The 20,945-nt window shown below is 35.2% G+C and overlaps 1 protein-coding gene across 1 annotated transcript in view; it reads right to left on the bottom strand.

Annotated features, from left to right (window-relative positions):
• The window catches only part of Ano3 (anoctamin 3), a 221,679-nt gene that overhangs the window by 145,408 nt on the left and 55,326 nt on the right, over window positions 1-20,945 (bottom strand). Inside the window, exons 2-3 of the mRNA XM_013019567.1 lie at window positions 5,949-6,143; window positions 3,890-3,961 (exon numbers count right to left, since the gene is read on the bottom strand). Of these exons, the coding sequence (XP_012875021.1) occupies window positions 3,890-3,961; window positions 5,949-6,141 (265 nt within the window). The 5' untranslated portion in view covers window positions 6,142-6,143. The remainder of the gene's footprint in view (window positions 1-3,889; window positions 3,962-5,948; window positions 6,144-20,945) is intronic.

The raw sequence follows: 20,945 nt of genomic DNA, 5'->3' as shown, positions 1-20,945 counted from the left end.
GGGGGGAGAATGGGAGGGCAAAAACTGGGAGAGAACAAGGGAAGGGGTGACTATGCAAAAGGAAATGTACTCATTACCTGACTTATGTAACTGTCACCCTCTGTACATCACCTTTACAATAAAATTCAAAGAAAACACAATTGGAAGGAGCTAATATTAGGTAAAGATAAAAATAATGATGACAAGTAAATTGATATGGGACAGAAAGTGAAGTTGACATGCATCTGGAGGGCCCTGGGATTAGAACAAGTTTATTATGAACAAGGAACACAAGAAGGTTACACTGACTGCAGCGCTGTGAGTAAAAGGAAACATTAGGAACTATCCTGGAGAGAACAGACCCAGATTCTGTCAGGCCTCTGAAGGCACAGCGAGTTTATATTTTAAATGCAATAGGAAACCCTGGAGGGACTGAAGTAGAGAAATGATGAGATTTAATTTTCCTTTTATTAAAGCTTCCTGTAACGGCTTTGCAGAAATACATTATAAAGAGGCAAGACTTTGAGCAAAGAGAACAGTTAGAAAATTATTGCACCAGTCTATTGAGAGAATTAGCTGAGAACACCAGCTAGAAATGTCATGAGGAATGGTCAGATTTTAGATATACATGGAAAATTGTGCCAAGAAAATTTGTTGAAGTTATTTAATAAACAACTAAAATATTTATACCAATAATGAGGCTATCCTAACTAGAGAGTGAAGTTTTCCATACAACATTCTTACTTCTATACTCCTCAGATTAGTTTGGACCATTAGTAGAAAAGTTCTTTCTTATAGCATGTTAATATGAAACATTGGGGAAAAAAAGATGGGAATTGGTAAAACTGATTATATAATGAAGAAATTACCAGGTGCTTATTTGACAACACAAATCATCAATGCTTCAATGATTTTCACTATTAATTGAACTTCTTTGGCATTTAACTGGTATTTATAGATTTTTAGGTAGAGCTTTGCAGGCCTGAAGGTCATGACCCCATAAACATGCACACACACAAAGGATTATTGACCAATCTCTTGGCAAACATAGGACACAAATTCTCAATAGCATGTTTGCTGACTGAATTCAACAATACAGTAAAAATATCATAAAACACAATCAGGTTGGTTTGATTCCAGGCATGCAAAGATGATTCAACATAGCAAAATCTATAAATGTAATACAGCATGTAAACTGGATCAAGGAGAAAAGAAATTCATATGACCATCTCAACTGTTGCAAAAAAAGCCTTTGAAAAAAGCAACAATATACTTTTATGAAGAAATTAAAAATACTGTGAATGTTTCTCAACATAATAAAGACCATATGTGATAAACATATGGCCAACATCATACTAGATAGGTTAACATTAGTTGCTTTAAAATAAGGAAAAAGAAAATGGTATCCATTCTCCCATTCTTATTTAACAAAATATTGAAATGCCTATCCATGCAATAAGGCAAGATAAAGACACATATGGAGTTCAAGTAAGAAAATATCTCAAATTGTCCTTACAGATAATATGATCTGGTAATTAAAGGATCCAAACAATTAAGCCAAAAGATCTCTAGATTTTATAACCATGTTTACAATGGAGGAGCACACAATCAACACACATACACACACACACATACACACACACACACACACACACACACACACACATACACATACACACACACCAGTAGGTTTTCTGCACACCAACAACAGGCTGAAAAACAAATCAGGAAAATAATTCTATTTAGTATAACCACCAAAACCAAAACCAGAACATCTAGTTTTCACCCATTCATTCTCTCAGGCATTCTTAATGTAAGGGTTTACTGGAAGTCAAAAGAATCACAGACCTTCCTACATAGCCCTCCTATCTATCTATCTATCTATCTATCTATCTATCTATCTATCTATCTATCTATCTATCTATCTGTCTGTCTGTCTGTCTGTCTGTCTGTCTGTCTGTCTGTCTGTCTGTCTGTCTGTCTGTCTGTCTGTCTGTCCATCTATTGGTCTGTCTATTTTTTGTCTGTTTGGGGCTTGAACCTAGGACCTGGGCATTCCCCTTGAGTGCCCAAGGCTATGCTCTATCACTTTGAGCAACAGCACCATTTCTGGTTTTCCCGTAGTTAATCAAAGATAAAGAGTCTCAGGATGAGTCTTTCCTGCCCTGGCTGGCTTCAAACCTCAATCCTCAGATCTCAGCCTCTTGAGTAACTAGGACTATAGGGGTGAGCCAACTGCATCAGGCTCAGAGCCCTCATTTTGAAGAAAAGAAATATTAATCCTTAATGAAACACTGACCACGTGCAGTTAATTCTGAGAAAGCATTAACATTTTTATGGGACAGATCAAATTAGTTCATTGTAAAAAAAGAAAGCAATTAATGAGATGTCAGGTATGGGACTCTTGGTAGTTGGAAATTTTTTAAAACAATATTCAAGCTGGTAATCTACACTCTAAAAGCAAATTAGGGAAGGTGACTGCTTTGCATTCAAAAGAGAACATGTACTCATGTTTTACTTAATTATACTCATGATACAGCTGGCCTTATTTTATTTTATCTCTTCTGGAAAATGATGGAAGCACTCTTCTTGTTCACATGCAGCTGAACTTAAATGAATGTTCCCAAACAAGTGCCACATCCAGAAGGATTATGAGAATACTTAGAGTTACTACAGTCAGCTAGAAAACCACCTGCAATTCTGTCATAAAGGCAAACACACCATTGCTCGATGTGTTCTAACCTTCTTAGGAGATGTGAGGTAATGGTAGAATGTTACTGATAGAATTTAAGACATCAAATATGAGGTGCTGTCCAAATAATTAAGATACATCGAAATGAAAAAGACAGAATGTTTGAATCAGGACATCTGATTATGCCATGTTTAGAAAAATTACTTCTAAATTTGGAAAAGTACACTTTCAAAAATAAGATCATGTTCTTGAAATAAAATGTTTACATATCTATAGTGGATGATAAAAAATAAATGATGCTAATTTGGGTGAATGGTTAGGAAACTTTTGTTGATATTTTGGACAGAGAAAAGTTTAAGTTTGTTTTGTTTTCGATGTTTTCATTCAGAAGATAGGTGATAAATTGCTTTTTCCTTTAGAATTACTTAATTATAATGGAAAGCCCTTTATATTTTGACACAATGAGCTCTTAATAAGAGGTGTGGTTTCTATCACACACACACACACACACACACACACACACACACATGAAAGAATCATGACTAATTTTCAGTTCTCTCAGAATGTAATCATAAATAACACCTTTCATAGGTTTAAAATGATGAAAAATGTTTGAATGTCCTCAGAGAGAAACAAAGATATCATTAGACTAGAAAATTTTAATCTTGGCCACTCTTTATGGTTACCTGAAGAATAATGAAAAAAATATAGATATCTCTTTGCTCCTCAGATGAATTAAACTGATTATATGGAACTTAGATCAAGGAAATTTTAGAGCTCCCAAGAGACGTGAAAGTATAAGCAGAGTCGAAATATCTGATATAGGCACTAAGGCCAGGCCTACAATGTTTCCACTATTGAAAATGCAGGACTTAATTTCTGCTAATCAGAAATAAATTCACTTTGAAGTTGCAAAATAGGTCTTTGTATATATTAATGTTCCTTTTTGATTGACTCTGCCTTTACTTATTTCTATGTAACTTCATTTTTTCGTGTGGGATTCATTGTTCCTTACAAACTGCTTTACATTATTCAAATTTCAATTTGTACATTAAATAGCATGATAAACTTGAATCTCAGAATAATAATGTTAACTCTCAAATGTAAAAGACAAAACATGAGCATTTTTTTCCTTAAAAATGTTCTACTTTTAAAGGACACAGCTGATAGCTGATATTTGGAGGTTAAAGAGGAAGGACATATTGGAAATTCACTCACCCAAGCAAAAATCACTGAGGTCAACAAAGGAACATTTCAGTCCAGAATCCTTTTTATTGTCCTCAAGGTTAGCTGATCCAAAATAAAACAAACAAAAATACCTCAGTGAACTCTGATCTTGCCTTTACATGGAATTATACTATTTGAGATATCTGTTGAATCTATCATATTTCAGTTAATATATTTGTGTATACTTACATAGCAACCAATGTTCATTAAAATAAAACACCAGGAAGCAGGTACAGGAGAAAGCTGAGGTGGGGTTAAAGGGAAAGGAGTAGATAAATGAAGAGGAGAAGAGTGAGAGAATGCAATCTAGAATCAATGTATAACCTACAAAGTTAAGAAGAGTGAGGAAAGGGGTAGGTAAGGAGGGATGGGTGAGAATGTTGAAAGAGGTGACACTGATCAAGGTATATTGTATTCATAAACTGTTTTATTAAATGACAACTCCTTGGTACAACAACATAAAGATAATAATACGAAAAAGATTACAAAATCAGTGAAACACTTCATAGTTCAAGCAAAGGGCCAGAAGATCGCCATGCAGTCTGATATTCAATTAGTGGCCTATTATGAAGAAAATTTTAAGATAATGATTTGAAATTGTTTGAATTCACTCTCATTGAGGGAAAGAAACACCTGCATACTGGCTTTAATTCACTATTTATAATGCATTCTGTTATTTCTGTGTTTGTGCAAAAGACATTGATACTTTCAAGTTATGTAAGTTTAAATGTAATTCACAGGAATTATGAGGAAATACACTCTGATAGGAAAAAAGCTTGGAAAGAATGAAAAAAGTCTACTGAGTTACAGGAAACAGTTACATTGTCACTTGACTTTTTTGGAAAAGATTCTCTAATGAGCCATTAAAGTGTCTCAGATGGGCAAATAGGTGGATATAAGTGTTTCATTTTAGCACCAAAGTTCTTTTTTTAACATATTATATAGGTTGGCTGTACCTAAATTTTAGCTCTTTCTTGGAACATTTTATGGCCAACATGAATTCATGTGCCTGTAACTAAATAGTAAGTGCTTTGTAGAAGTTAGTATAAACAAAAATGTTTGATGTTTCTTTGTTGCTATTAGTATATATTGATATGTAAATCTGTACTATTTTGATATTATTCTACATGCATGTATTGTGCTATGATCATATTCAAACTCTACCATTTCCCTCTCCTCTCTTCCATTTCTCCTGTTTATATGAATAGTGAATTTTAGGGTTGTTTTTTCTAGTCTTGTAGAAAATGTATTTAATTTTGATGTCTATGGCATTAAATTAATGCTACTCTATCCTAGTATTTTATTATTTTCAGTCTATATAACTTTTGGGTTGTATGTATTTTTCTATTTATTTGTGGATTTTTTTCATTTGTTTGTTTGTTGCCAGTATTAGAGTTTGGCTGACTTGTTTACTTGGCTAGAACCCTAGCATTTAACTATTTCGCCTATTTTGGAGATAAACATGGATTTGGAACATAATTGTCTGTATCATATCCCCAAGTAGCTAAAATTATAGGCTTGAGAGACTGGCATTTTCTGCATCTATTAAGGTAATTTGATGGGTGAGGGGGACGGTCTAAGGTTATATTTGCATACTTACTTGTATTTATTGATTTGTATATGTTGATGTATCCTTAAAATCCTGTAACAAAAGCAGTTCAATTGTTGGGTAGATTTAGTTAGTCTTGAATTGAAACATTTTAAAATTATATTTTATTATCTTTAAATAATAGTAAAAAGGGGGTTCCAGTTCATCCTGTTAGTTTATGAGTCTGATGAGTCTTGATCAATACCACCCCTTCTGTTCTATCTTCTAGTGTAGACAATAAATATTAGGTTCATATTCCCATAAGATTGTCCATTTGCAAAGCAAAGAAGGAATTAAAAGACATCTGGCCAATAAATGTCCTTTCATCTGACTTGTACAAAATACATTTCTCTGTATTATTTAGACTTGCTCCTCAGGATCTCTACAGACACTAGCCAAAAGGAAAAGGAAGGAATTTAATTAAAACAATAAGTGAAGAAGAAAATAGTAATTGTTGCTTACCGAGGTCTACTTTATCAGCAGAAATTAAGGTTACAGAAGTGGGAGGCTGAGATTCACTTTCGGTTGACTGGAAGAGTGAAGTCGATTGGCTCAAGCTCTTGGAATGAGCGTAGCTCTGGGCAAGGCATGGTAGAGATCTCCGAGATGGCTTTAATGAAGTTTCTTTCATAATCTCACTTTTGCTTATATTCATACCTAAAAATTTAATACAGTGAATGTTAGTAACAAACAGTAATTATCAAAGGTCAATAAGTAATGTTAGCGGTAATGATTTGTTGTTTTTAAGAAATGTGCTCCAGAGAAGTAACGACTAGATTTTAAAACTAGTTGGTTTTATTCTTATTTTGCCAAGGGAAGTGTTTGAAATTTTTGTCAAATAGATCTGAGAAATAAACAACTCTTTCAGTTTAAATTTTCACAATTTTTTAAAGATTCTGGGGAAAAATCAACTGGGTGGGTATTTCAGGAGGTATGACAGCAATGACTTGAATAAATTTAACTTTGTATGTGGGCAAGCAGCAAAATACCTAAATTTGAATGCATTTAAATCACTAGTAGTGGACAAATTACTTTTTTCCCCCATATATCTTAAGCACATAAATAGTGCACAAACAGTGACTTAGAGGATGAAAATGGAGAACATGACATAATATAAAAATTGTTCATCAAACATGGGTTAAAAGAGAACATTCTGTCATTTTATGCAGAAAGGTTGAGCTCTTAGATACAAGGGTGGAGTTAAAGGGAAATGGTTAGATGCGTGAAAAGGAGAATAGGAGCAGAAGGCAGTCAAGAACAAATTCAACACTGGTATTCACTATTGAAAGTGAACTATACATCTTGTGGGTGGGGACAGGAGGAAAAAAACTGGGAGAGAGGAAGGGAAAGGAAGACATGGTTCAAAAAGAATTGTACTTATTACCCGACTCATGTAACTCTAAACCCTCTATATATCACCTCTACAATAACAATAAAATAAAAAAGAATAAAGTAAAACACTAAAATACAATAAAAAAGAATTCAATGTCTATCTTACAAAATAAAGAAGATTCAGGTCCTGGTGGCTCATACCTGTAATCCTAGCTACTCAAGAGGTTGACATCTGAGGATTGCGATTCACAGCCAGCCCTGGCAGGAAAGTCTGTGAGACTCTTAACTCCAATTAAACACCAGAAAACCAAAAGTGGTGCTGTGCTTAAGTGGTAGAGCACTTGCCTTGAGCTGAGTAGCTTAGAGACAGTGCCCAGACCCAGAGTTCAAGCAACACAACCGACAAAATATAAATAAATAAATAAATAAATAAATAATAACACAGAAGAGTTAAGGAAAGGGGTGAGTGGGAAGAGATGGGTCAGAATATTGAAAGTGTTGACATGCATCAAAATGCATAGTATTCATAAACTGCTTTGTTAAATGGCAATTTCATTGTACATCCACTTAATAATAGTCAAAAAAAGAAAAATAATGTCTTTGAACATGACTCTGCCTCCATAAACAGAAACATCCATACTTTGCTCTCCGGCAACTAACAGTCCCAATTTCCTGCATTCATCCATCTTCACCTTTATCATCAAGCCCAGAAAAATGTACATGCTTAGAAGTCTAATCTACAGGTCTCCAAACTGCCTTTTCTGAGAGCATAATACATTCAGAATACCCCATCATGATTCTGAGAGTTCATGTACAATATAATGTAGTGTACCTAACAACCTCCCCAGCTTTTCTTGGGGATAACAGTTCATTCGTTATCTTATCCATACCAAATGCTACCCCATATCTTTCATCAACCACACTGCTTCCTTTATTGCCACCTTTAATGGAGGCCTACGTGGAACCAAAGCCCCATAAACTCAATTTAACCTGTCTTGAAATGGAGTAGATACCTCCTAGTTACTACATTTCTCTCAACTAATTTTTCTTCATCCTTTATCTCATAAAAACAATTTTGTAATTCTATGTTACTGCCACTGAACTATTCCTCAACTCAGCCTTGCTATAGTTACTTTCGTGTACCCCATCAGTTTGGAATGACTTTACTTTCTAAGTCACATCTCTCTTGTTTATTTTCTATTTAGCACTTCCATCCATCTATACCCTGTATTTTACACACTTGTTAAATTTATAGAAATTGCCTTAAAATGCAAGTTCCAGGGTGCACTGATTTTAATCTTTTTTTGTATCATCTTTTCTTGTTCTTTTTTTTCTTTTAATTTTATGTCAAGGTGATGTACGGAGGGGTTGCAGTTACATAAGTAAGGTAGTGAGTACACTTCTTGTTGAACTTGTTACCCTCCCTCATATTTCTCCCTCTTTCCCACTCCCCTGCTCCAAGTTGTACAGATCTTTTCCAATGCAACAGCGATATAAAACCAACATGGTTCCTTGAAGGTCTCACCAAACATTTGTTGGCCAAATATGTATTTGCATGAAGGTCAGCTGCCTTTGTCCACGACACTGTGTGTGCCTTATGCACAGGTTTGTTTGTTATTGTATTTATATCACTATTGTTTAGCGCTAATACATGCAACCTAAGAGGTGTCTCAAAAATGTTCCTGGAATCTGTGCTTGGTATGACGCTCGGTTCCTACAATAATTTTGTTTCCTCAGTAAGACTATAAAACAGCACAATGAGGACACTATTTTAAGAGTGCATCTTGAATAGAATTCAAAGCTGTAAAATGTTTATCAGAAAATGGATATTATAATCCTGGAGTTCCATACACCTGTAAAATGATTAAGTTACAGAGCTGCTTACTGAACTATTCTCAAAGAGTTTCTTATTTGCATGTTGGTTAAGCATTTGAGTATCCATTTCTGTATGATGGGAAACAAACTGAAATTATTTCACATCAGTGCTGGGTTTGAACCTCATATCACACAGGGCAAAAGGACTTTATATGTTGGCTTTTGTGACTGGTGCACTTTATCTATTAGTTTTAAGGATTATGTCTTTATTTTACAAATCTCAAAACAGTTCCAAATCAGTCTCTTCCCTAAAAAATGTCAATGTTATCAGTTTACTGGTGTTTATGTATATACATATGTTCATATACATAAATATGTTAACAATATAACTTTCTTACAATAAAGGAAGCATACAATTCTTTGTTAAACATTTGCTCCTTTAATAGTTCTTGGATACCTTTCCACTTAAGTACACAGATATTTAAATGGAACTGAATACTTAATAGATACTTAAAATATACAGTATACAGACCTGTCTCAGATTTTTTAAACCACTACAAAATAGTCCTCCAATGGACAAGACACAGCTTACTTGATTATTCACTTGTCAATGACCATTTTGGTCTTTTCAATAGTTCACTTTTAAAAGAATGCCGCCATGAATCTTTAAAAAAATTCCATGCTTCTTTTCCAGCACATTGAGTATTACTCTAGGAAGGAATGCTTAGATGTAGAATTGCTTGGTTAAAGACTATGAATATTTATCATGTGGATAAATAGTGCCAAAATGCCCTTCCTAAAATATTTATCTTTCACACTTGCAAAAATAGTTGAAGATAGGCTTCAGTTCCTTATGGTTTATCCAACTTCACATAACACCGACTGTCTTAGTTTTAGACAAAATATAAAGGCAGCACACAAAAAGGACAAAAGCATCCTGATAATTTTAATTTGTATTTTACAGATTGAGCATGTTTCCACAAGCACTTTATATATAGATATTTACTTATTCATTTGAAGAAATTCTATGCACTTAGCTATTTGTGTTGCTATATATTATATGCAATGCAGGCATATACTTTACTTACTTTTCTGAAATTCTTACAAAGCAGACACTGTGATTTTTATTAACTATATGAAAACTGGTAATACAGAGGTAAAATAAAATGTCCCAAGTCATACATTTAAGTGAACACTTACACTTATTTACTACATATGCATTTATTATATTTACATTTAAATCATATTTTAGCTCTAAATCTGCCTCAAGATATAAACTTTTATTTTAGTTTGAAAAGTCCTAAAATACCATACATTCACTTGAAATTCCATAGCCCCTGAGAGGTCCATATTTTAGTAAAGAGCATAAAGAGAGGAGCATAATTGTAAACACAATCACATCCTATGTATTTACCTTTCCTTCTCACACATCAGCTTACATATATGAGACAAAGATATTTCTGAGAACCTGAATAGTATATTACCAAACCCAATATATTACTGAACATAGCATACCTATTGGTATACTATATCTTTGTCTGTAATCCATACCTCAGATAGGAAATAAATATATTAAGAATACTAGGAGATTAATAATAATATTCAAATATAATTACAACAATATAGTGTAATACCGTATAATACAAAATATAATTATAAAAATGTACAGTAAAACAATGTTTTAATATTGATGTTAATATTCTTAATAACTAAATATTACTTATTATTAAGAATATTTAATATACACAATAATGTATATTCTATAATAACAGCAAACTTTCCTGTTATTTACAAGAGTCAGAAACGATCACTCTGGGACTTGAAAGAACAAAATATAGGAACCTGGTGACAAAGCTGGTAGAAAGGTGGGTGTTCTTGAGTCATACCTATAATCTTATCTATCTGGAGAGAGAGAGAGAGAAAGAAAGAGAGAGAGAGAGAGATCTGAGGAAAGCCACAAAGGGCAGGAAAATCCTTGAGACCCTTATCTCCAGTTAACAACTAGAAAACAGGAAGTGGTGTTGTTGCTCAAGGTAGTTGAGTGAAGACCTTTAGCTGAAGAGCTCAGAGATACCACCCAGACCCTGAGTTCAAGCCACAGAACAGATGAAAAACAATGGGGTCAGTGGAGAAATCTAGTAGAAAGGATGCTCTTACCTAGAAGAGTGTAGCTCCTTAGCCTGAAGGCTAGAAGACTGGTCAGCAAGAAGGAGACAGGAAGAAAACCATGCAAATCTCTTTCTTTGTTTGGCATATATTTTTATTGTAAAAATACTACACAGAGGGGTTACAGTTACATGAGTAAGGTAATGAGTACATTTCCTATTAAGCATTGTTACCCTCTCCTTTGTTTTTCCCCTACCATCCCTTACCACTCCCCCAACTCCTCTCTACCCTCTTCCCCCCAGTTCATATACAACATAGTGTCTTGTATATTTCATTGTTACAATGGGTCAACCTGTATCCTTATTTCAGCATTTTGTTATTTCCCTTCCACTCCCCAAAAAGAAAAATGTATATACAAGATGCAGGGCACTGGAATCAAATACAGTGAAAACAGGGGTTATACCATGGAGGAAGAACATACAAAAGAAACAGAAAAATCACATAGTACATTTTAAGTACATTAAAAACAACAGCAAGAAAGAAAAAACCTCTTGTGTCCCTATCTTGGGGTTCATTTTGCTTAGCATCATCCTATATAGTCATATGTGCATAGCTTTTGACCTTTTCTGCTTGTCCTAGATGTGTAACAGTTATTTCAATTAAGAGAAACCATGGGACCTATTTTTCTTTAGGCCTGCTTACTTCACTTAGTATAATTTTTTCCAAATCTTTCCATTTCCTCACAAATGGGTGGTGTCATTAAGATCTCACTAGCAATACAATGGACAAGGGTCTCATATCTAAAATATACCTGGAACTCAAAAAATTAAACCCCTCAACAACAAATCTTCAAAGAAACAACTGCCCAATAAATAAGTGGGCTAAAGACTTACAGAGAAACTTCTCTGAAGAGGAAAGAAGGATGGCCAACAGACACATAAAGAAATGCTCAACCTCTCTAGCCATAAAAGAAATGCAAATCAAAACACCATTGAGAAACCACTTCACCCCAGTTAGAATGGTTATAATCAAGAACTCTAATAGCAACTGATGATGGAGGGGATGTGGACAGATGGGAATCCTAGTGCATTGTTGGTGGGAGTGTAAACTTGTTCAACCACTCTGGAAAGTAGTATGGAGGTTCCTCAAAAGACTCCACATAGAGCTCCCTTATGACCCAGCAATCCCACTTTTGGGCATTTACCCAAATGATCACAAACAAGACCATACTAAAGCTACCAGCACAACTATGTTATTGCAGCATTATTACTAACATAGGGAACCAACCCAGAAAATGTGGTATATATACACAATGGAATTCTATGTCTCCATCAGAAAGAATGGCATTGCCCCATTTGTTAGGAAATGGGTGGGTTCAATATCTTAGCTATGGTAAATATGTTGTGATAAACAGTTGTGCTGGTAGCTTTAGTGGGTCCTTGTTTGTTTCATTTGGGTAAATGCCCAAAAGTGGGATTGCTGGGTCATAGGGGAGCTCTATGTGGTGTCTTTTGAGGAAACTTCATACTGTTTTCCAGAGTGGTTGAACAAAATTTACACTCCCACCAACAATGCAGTAAGGTTCCCTTTTCGCCACATCTCCTCCAGCATCTGCTGTTATTAGGTTTCTCGATTTTAGCCATTCTAACTAGGGTGAGGTGGAATCTCAATATTGTTTTGATTTGCGTTTCTTTTATGGCTAGAGGTGAGCATTTCTTCATGTGTCTATTGGCCATTCTTATTTCCTCTTCAAAGAAGTCTTTAGCCCACTTATTAATCAGGTGGTTGTTTCTTTGAGGATTTATTGTTGGGGGAGTTAATTTTTTGAGTTGTAAATATATATATGTGTATATACATATATATTTTTTACTTTATTTTATTTTTTCCAGTTGTGGGGCCTGAACTCTGAGCTTGGGCGCTGTTCGTCAGCTTTTCAGCTAAAGGCTAGCACTCTACCACTTGAGCCACAGTGCCACTTCTGGCTTTTTCTGCTTATGTGGTGCAGAGGAATTGAACCCAAGGCCTTATGCATGCAAGGCAAGCACTCTACCATTGAGCCACTTCCCAGCCCAATATATTTTAGATATGAGACCCTTGTCTGTTCTCTGGCTTTTGAAGATCTTCTCCCAATCCATGGGCTTTCTATTGATCTTGTTAGCTATGTCCTTTGCCATGCAGAAGCTCTGCAGTTCATGCATTTGTCCAACCTTTCTTTGATTTGTTGTGTTTCTGGGTCTTTATTAAGAAAATTTTGACCTGTGCCAAGGAGCCCTAAAGTTTCTCCTATTCTTTCCTGTAGTGTTTTCAGGATTTCTGCTTTGACTTCGAGGTCTTTGATCAATTTGGAATTGAATCTGGTGCAGGATGATATATAATAAGGACCTAGGTTTAGTTTTCTACAGGCGTTTAACCAATTTTGCCAGCACCATTTAGTAAAGAGGTCGTCTTTCTTCCATTCTATTTTTTTAGCTCCCTTATCGAAGATTAGGTGGCTATAGATATGTGGGTTCATTTCTGGGTCTTCAGTTCTATTCCATTGGTCCTGAGGTCTGTTCTTGTGCCAGTACCAAGCTGTTTTTATTACTATGGCTTTGTAGTACAGTTTGAAATTCCATACTGATATTTTTCCAGCACTGTTCTTTCTTCTAAGGATTGTTTTTTTATTTGGGGTCTTTTGTCCAGTATGGATTTTTGGATTGCTTCTTCTATTTCATTGAAGAATGAGGTTGGGATATTGATAGGTATCATATTGAATTTGTAGATAGCCTTTGGCAGTAATGCCATTTTCACAATGTTGATCCTCCCAATGCAGAAGGACGAGAGGTTTTTCCACTTCCTTAGTTCTGCTTTAATTTCCTTTTTCAGGTATATTTAAAGCAGCATATCTCTTTTTTTTAATTGTGAAAATACCATATAGAGGGGTTACAATTACATGGGCAAGATAATGAGTACATTTCTTATCAAGCATTGTTATCTCCTCCTTTGTTTCCCCTTCCTATCCCTTCCCATCTCCCACCCCACCCAGTCAAACCTAAAGAGGAGTCTCTATGCCTATATGTCTTAGGTCATGGCCGTGTTAGATACCTACTTCATGAAGCAGATGTCAAGGTTTGAAAAAATGCCACTCATCTCACACTTAGTGCAATTTTTCTCTACGTGTATAGAGGCAAAATGGCACTTTGAAGCATGGCCGTTCTCACATACTTAGTGGAAGAGTACTAATGAGAACAGAAGCTGGATTCAGATTAGGAAATACAGTTTAAAACCTAATAATTTGTGGCAAGTTAAAGACTTGCCAAGTTTACTTTACTTCCAGGAGGAATGTGGAAGATCAGTACAGGCTGTTTCACTCCAAAGAACTTAAAAAAAATGGCATTTGGGTATTGGCTTAGCTTCATGGAGCCACCAAGAAAATCATATTATATACACCCTGTTCAAAAAAATGAAGAAGACTTCCACAGTATTTTACAGGTGCATACTAACATTTGAAAAGTAAAGATCTGGCCCTATTGCTTTCAAACACACATTTATTTAGTTAAACTAGTAACTAATCTGGATACTGTTTTTTCTTTCGTCAGTTAGGTATTTTTTTAATAATGGAAATATCTTTACAAAGGAATTTTGATTCAATATATCTGATCACTGTTTTGTTGATGTGTTGACTCTGAACCCAAACACACCATGACTAGTCTATGAAGTCTTGACTCAGGGCAAAACCAATTCTCTATTTTTAGATCGCCATGAACATTTGTAAGCACAGAACTTCCCACTTCTTGCCACCTGCTGCTGTTGTTCTTACATGTGGGCTTTCCCATGCTGTGCCAAATGCTGGGGATTTATACATCTGCTCTGGAGCATAGTTTGGTATTTAATTGAGAACTAGATCCAAAAGCATAAGAAAGGTAACATTTATTTTACTAATGCTAGAAGCAAACAGTATCCTACTAATTCTAGATGCTTTCTTCAATTAGCTCAAGAATTATAAAAGTTTAGTTGTTTAATTGCATGGTGCTTTAAAAAGGCATTCTGGAGTTAAATCAATGTAATAGGTAGAAAAAAAACACATTCTGTTACTGTTATTGTTGACTTATTTGGTTCATATCCCTTTAGTTGGCTTAGCACCTGTTAGCTGCTAGTTATTTTTCTGTAATATTTATTTTAGAAATCTAAGATATGAGTTTTAATTAGTTTTATATGAGATTTTTTGTTGTTGTTGTTGGTCATGGGGCTTGAACTCTGGGCTTGGGCACTATACTTGTGCTCTTCAGCTCAAGGCGAGTGCTCTACTGCTTGAGCCACAGCACCACTTCTGGTTTTCTAGTGGTTAATTGGGAATAAGAGTCCCAAAGACTTTTCTGTCCAGGCTAGCTTTGAACTGTGATCCTCAGATCTCAGCCTCCTCAGTAGCTAGGATTACAGGCATGAGCCACCGGCACCCAGCTCAACATGAGATTTTATTTGTACAAATAATCTTTTAAATATCATTTATATTTATTCATAAATATCATAGTTTATAATGTTTTAAACATCGGATAGAATATAAGTTTTTGAAAGTTTAGAATCCAAAGCTAAGCTTCTTTGCAAAGTTAAAAGTTTATGTACCTCTTAGGATAATTATCTAATTTGATTACCATTTGTATGAAGCTCATTATGCACTATCTAGTTAATGCATTTTCCCACATATACAGAAATATTATATTGTTTTTTCTTATATGTTTACCTTTGCTAAAATACCATAAAATTTTAATACAATTAAAACCCATATATAATATGATTTATATGTACTAGAAATTTTGATGTGACTCTTAAATTAGGTTCTTTCACTTAGCAAAATGATTTTAGAGCTATATTTTTCTGAATATCACAAGTGTTCTTTTATAAATAATATGTTCATTATGTGAAATTTAAATTCGATTCTCCAATCACCTACTGAAGGATTTTGTGACTAAGAGTAATGGTACTAACAAACATTCATATGAAGTTTTCTGATGTAGTCTTATTTATTTTTTACTTTAAGACCTGAGCTTTTGATGTAATAGCCATAAATTCATGGTCATGGTCATCCAATGTTTTCTTCTATGAGTTTTACAGATAGGAAACTTAAGGACAATAATATTTTTGTTTTAGGGTTCAGAGAGTAAATCTAGTGATAAGATGAGCAAAGAGATTATAAACTCCCGTGGGTGATCTCTCTTAACCATCTGTTTTGTCTGGATTCATCTCTCAAGGACTTTTGAAATTGAAGTTGAAAAGAGATTGTAAAGCACTTATGATATTAGGGTTTCTAAAGATTGTTTCCAGACATCACCTGAAAGATGTTTTCATTTTCCTTCAAGATATCTATATGTTTACCCTGGCTATAAAGTGATCTGAGTTAAAACTGAAGGCTAGAAACAGGCCTAGAAGAAAAGATGCTAGAAAGCTACTAGATACAATGCTATTTGTGCCAGTTCAACAAAAAAGCAGTCATTTTACTTAGACCCAATGAAAACAAACAAACCCTGCCTTCCTAGGATAGCCTATTCTGCATTTAATTCTAGTGGTTAAGAAACTGCTTTGCAAAGAAGAGGTGTGGCTCAAGTGTATTGTACCCAAGAGGCCCTGAGTATAAACCTCAGCATTTCTTCTTAATCTGCCATCTAAAACATTCTATCGTTGGTTTTCATTCTGCTTTTGGGAGAAATAACAATAAAGAATTTTTTTCCATATGACAGCTCTTCTAATATTTATAGGCAGTTCACATTTCTCTTTCAGAAGCTTCTTTTTGTAAAGATTTTGTTTCCAAAACAGGTTTTTTTGTAAGTCATTGCCAAACCACATCATGTCAATTCAATTCCTCTCAAGGTCTGTTGAAAATGTACGTGTTCAGTTCCAGACATTACAATGTGCCAAGTACTCAAGCTCTTGCTATACAAGGAAGTAAGTTATTTTGGCTATTCAGGTTATATTTTCTGACATTACCTAAATTAAATTAAATTTCTTTGCTTGCATCCTCATCACATGCATGCACCTTTCCCAATTACAATACATAATCCCTTTGCCACCTTCTGCACATAATAATAAATATAATCAATAAATATGGTGTATAGCTAGTCATTGAAATGAGTATTTAAGCAATGTATATGATTTACCTTAACTATTTACATTTACAGATAGCAAATATATATCTTCTTACAATCTATCCTAGACATTCATTAAAACATTTAATATAGCAAGATCTAGAAGAAGAATTTTGGATCAGCGCTCTGGAGGCTTATAATCATGCCCTATAGAAATGTTCTGTGGCATTGGTCACTGTCACTGTAGTATAGATATTTACTCAGTGGTAAGAAACCCTCAGCACCATGACCATCTTGTCCCAGAGGATACTGTAGTATCACCACCATTAAAAAAAAAAAATCATTTTGGCCAGGGCTGGTGGTTCACACCTGTAATCCTAGCTATGCAGGAGGCTGAGAAATGAGGATTGCGGTTCAAAGCCAGCTGGGGCAGGAAAGTCCATGTGACTCTTATCTCTAATAAACTACTAGAAAACCAGAAGTGGCATTGTGGCTCAAGTGGTAGAGAGCTTGCCTTGAGCTTAAGAGCAGTGACAGCATTCAGGACTAGAGTTCAAGCCCCACAACTGACAAAAAAAAATCATTTTGCACTAGAAATGAAAAGAGGCTACTCCATCATTGACATTTCCATCCTATTCATACACAGTATACCCCTATTAAAGTACAAACAGAGGTGCAATAGAGTTAGAAAGAATGTTATCTGAAGAAAATAAGATGATATTCATCCTTTTGTAAAAGTAGCTTTTACTTGAATAAAAATAACAGACACTCATGTTATTTTTATCTCAAACAACTTGGTATTTAATTTCACAATTGATATCATGACTTTAATGTACTGGCATGATGTGCATAATTGTTCTTTCATTGTCAGGTCATTAGAGAACATTTAAGAGTGGGAAGGGTTCCATCTTACCTACTTGGGTTGAAAAACTCTTTTGTGTACACTTTGTTGACTGACTTTAGCCAATAGAAATTTGAACCAAGTAATGCCATGTATTTATGTTTGTTGAAATCTCACTACTTGTCAGATATAGTGAAATTTTTTGTTAAATTACAGTAAGTCTTGATTTTTGTAAAATATAATCACCATCATCATAAGCCACAAACAAGGAAAGGTGACATTATAGATGATCATGCTAGTCAAATGAGTAGCCTCACGTGCCCGTGTTGTCATAAAGTACTGTCATAAAAGATGGCTCAATATTTCACATCCACCTGAATGTTGGTAATAATTTGGCATAAAATTAGAAGAGGATGGCTTAGTGTGGATGTTTTATATTATGTAAGATCTCAGATGTTAATGAGGCAGTACAGAACGTGAAGAAAGAAACAGAGAGGTGAAAACTTTATTTTCTACTGTGATAGAGGTCAATAAGAAAAAAAATGTGTCTGGTTGCATTAGAAATAGTGTGGAATAGAAATAGTGGATGAATAGAAATAGTGGATGAGAGTGCATCAGCTTGTACACTCACACACACACAAACACATTTCAAGTTCAACTATAAACAAAAACAAAGGTAAGCCAGGTGCCGGTGGCTCATGTCTGTAATCCTAGCTACTCAGGAGGCTGAGATCTGAGAACTGCTGTTCAAAGCCAGCCAGGGCAGAAAAGTCAGTGAAGCTCTCATCTCTAATAAACCACCAGAAAAAACAGGAAGTGGCTCTGTAGCTCAAGTGGTAGAGCGCTCACCTTGAGCTGAAGAGCTGAGGGACAGCATTCAGGCCCAGAGTTCAAGCCCCATAACAACAACAACAACAATAACAACAACAACAAAAGCAAAGGAGTACACAAGGGCAAGAAAGAAGGAAGTAACAATACTTAAGAGGTTGACACTGCCAGAAAATGGAAGCTCTTTATATCTCCCTCATTTACATATTACAATTATTGTAGAAACTAAGTACTTCTGTCCCATTTGAAAAGAAGAAACAACATTCCCCAAGCAAATAAGTTGCTTAAATTAAAACTGATGGTGAATAGTACCACTGAGCCCATCTGCCTCTGAGTCTGGGCTGCTGGCCATTCTCAGCCTTATGGGTATCCCATGGAGAGGGAAGGAAGTCCAGGTGTTGAGAGGCTGTAACACAAGGAGAATACTGAGAAGCTTAAAATGGTGCACAAATGCAGATTGTCAGGGTGGTAGAAGTCGTACAAAGTTTGTATTTAATGGAATTTGTGTATTGGAGGGGAAGCAACTGAAACCACTTAAATGGAGGAAGCATTGTTTTTCAAACTTATTCTGGCAAGGGCTCTGTCATTAACCACAGTTCTGTTTTGGAATCAACATGCCCCTGAGAGAGGTGACTCATACAGTTTAAGACTTCAGTGCGCAATTATGCATTGGGAAACTCACAGAATAAAAGGCTCATGGACAGAAGGAATTAAAAGTAGGCTACTAGAGAGAATAAATAATGTGGCTGGGAATAATTTTATCCCCAGATTTTTGAGCCAACTTGAGTTGTGCCAAGTTTAAAAAAGAAGTGTTCAATGTCTAAAGTAAAAAAGTGATATTCTGAGCTGGAAGAATATGCAATAACATAGAATCCCTTCATCCTGACTTCTTCTTCCTCTTCCCTCTTCCCTTCCCTGTTTCCTTAATGCCTGCTTAAATTCTATTGTCATAACTGGGCTCAAAATTTCCATGTTCAAGAATCTGGTCTTGTTTTCTTGGTTCACTTACATTTGTAAATAGCACTTGGGTTATTTATATATTCCTGTCTTGTCATCCACCTTAGGATCTTGCATGAAACAATATGGGTGGCAAAGGCCCAAGACTGCTTATATAAATAGCTTCCCGGGAGTTCTGCAGGAGATATCCTACTTCATGGGGAATTCCTGCTTCTGCTTGACAGTCAAAGCATCACATATGGTTTATTCATATTTACACTATTGGAAAAGCCATATGCTGTTACTTTCAGACAGTCCTAGTACTAAATACTTACAATGTCCTACTCAATAATCATATTAAACTTATAAAGATCTCATATTTACAGAAGAAATAGAGTAGAATTCAATAAATGTCCATGTAATACACTATTATATTTAATAAAAACTAACATTCCATTAAAATTTCTTTTGGCTTTTATTTTTTGTGAACCATAAAACACTGTCTGTCTCCCACCCCCCAAAGCAAAATCTACTGTTCATTCCTTTCCTCCCTTTTCCCTTCGCAAAGACAGCACTATTCTCCTAGAAGTCTTTTGCAAACTCATAGATCCCACAGTCCTTGATTGGACTCTGGTGAAGTGCTTATTATTTCCTGAAAAACTCTTTGAGGTTTGCATCACAAGCAATGGAATTTTGCTCAGCTGCGGGGAAGAATGGAATTATGTCATTTGTAAAGAAATGAATGATTCTGGTAAAAACAGTACTGAGTGAAGTAATCCAGGCCTAGAAAGACAAAGAGCACATGTTTCCTCTCATATATAGATCATAAGACTTCAAATACAACTTTAATGTAAATAGGACCATATTCATATATAAGTACAATCAAATGAACTAACGGATGGTATATGTAGGAGTAAAACATCACAGTGTAAACCCTTCTGACAATTAACAGTTAAACAAAATGAATATTAGGAGGGTGAAATAGTTTTTGAATGGAGGGACTGGAAAGGGTTTTGAATGGGGGATATGGGAAAAGGTGGATGAGTAAGATTGTGAACAGTAGTGGAGAGATAGTGTCATAATATTCAACATACATATGTGGGAAAAAATAAGTGGAGAACCTGATGTGACTTTTGGAAAAGAGGTAGACGGGAGGAAAATGGTACAATGATCAATAGATATAGGAAATTGGAACCCCCTTGTACAAATAGCACATTGAAGATGGATTTCTTATGTTTTATAATTGTAAACATACAATTGTAAACAATACAATTCAGAGGGGTTACCGTTATATGAGTAAGGTATTGAGTACATTTCTTATAGAGTATTGTTACCTCTTCCTTTGTTTTTCCCCTACTGTCCTTTCCCTCCCCACCTCCCCATCTCCTCCCCCACCCCGCTTGGCTTTCCAAAATTTAAGTATGATGGAAGTAGTAAGTGGAGCATGAGTCTATGTTCACTCACCCTCAATGGATTCTAAACCAAAGCTGCCACATAACATTCCTCCCATGTATTTTTCTGAGTGTTTGTCTGTTAAATATT

The sequence above is a fragment of the Dipodomys ordii genome, unplaced genomic scaffold, assembly GCF_000151885.1.
Source record: "Dipodomys ordii isolate 6190 unplaced genomic scaffold, Dord_2.0 Scaffold46, whole genome shotgun sequence".
NCBI lineage: Eukaryota > Metazoa > Chordata > Mammalia > Rodentia > Heteromyidae > Dipodomys > Dipodomys ordii.
The sequence above is the reverse complement of the archived record's forward strand: the minus strand, read 5'-3'. Positions and strand labels throughout refer to the sequence as shown.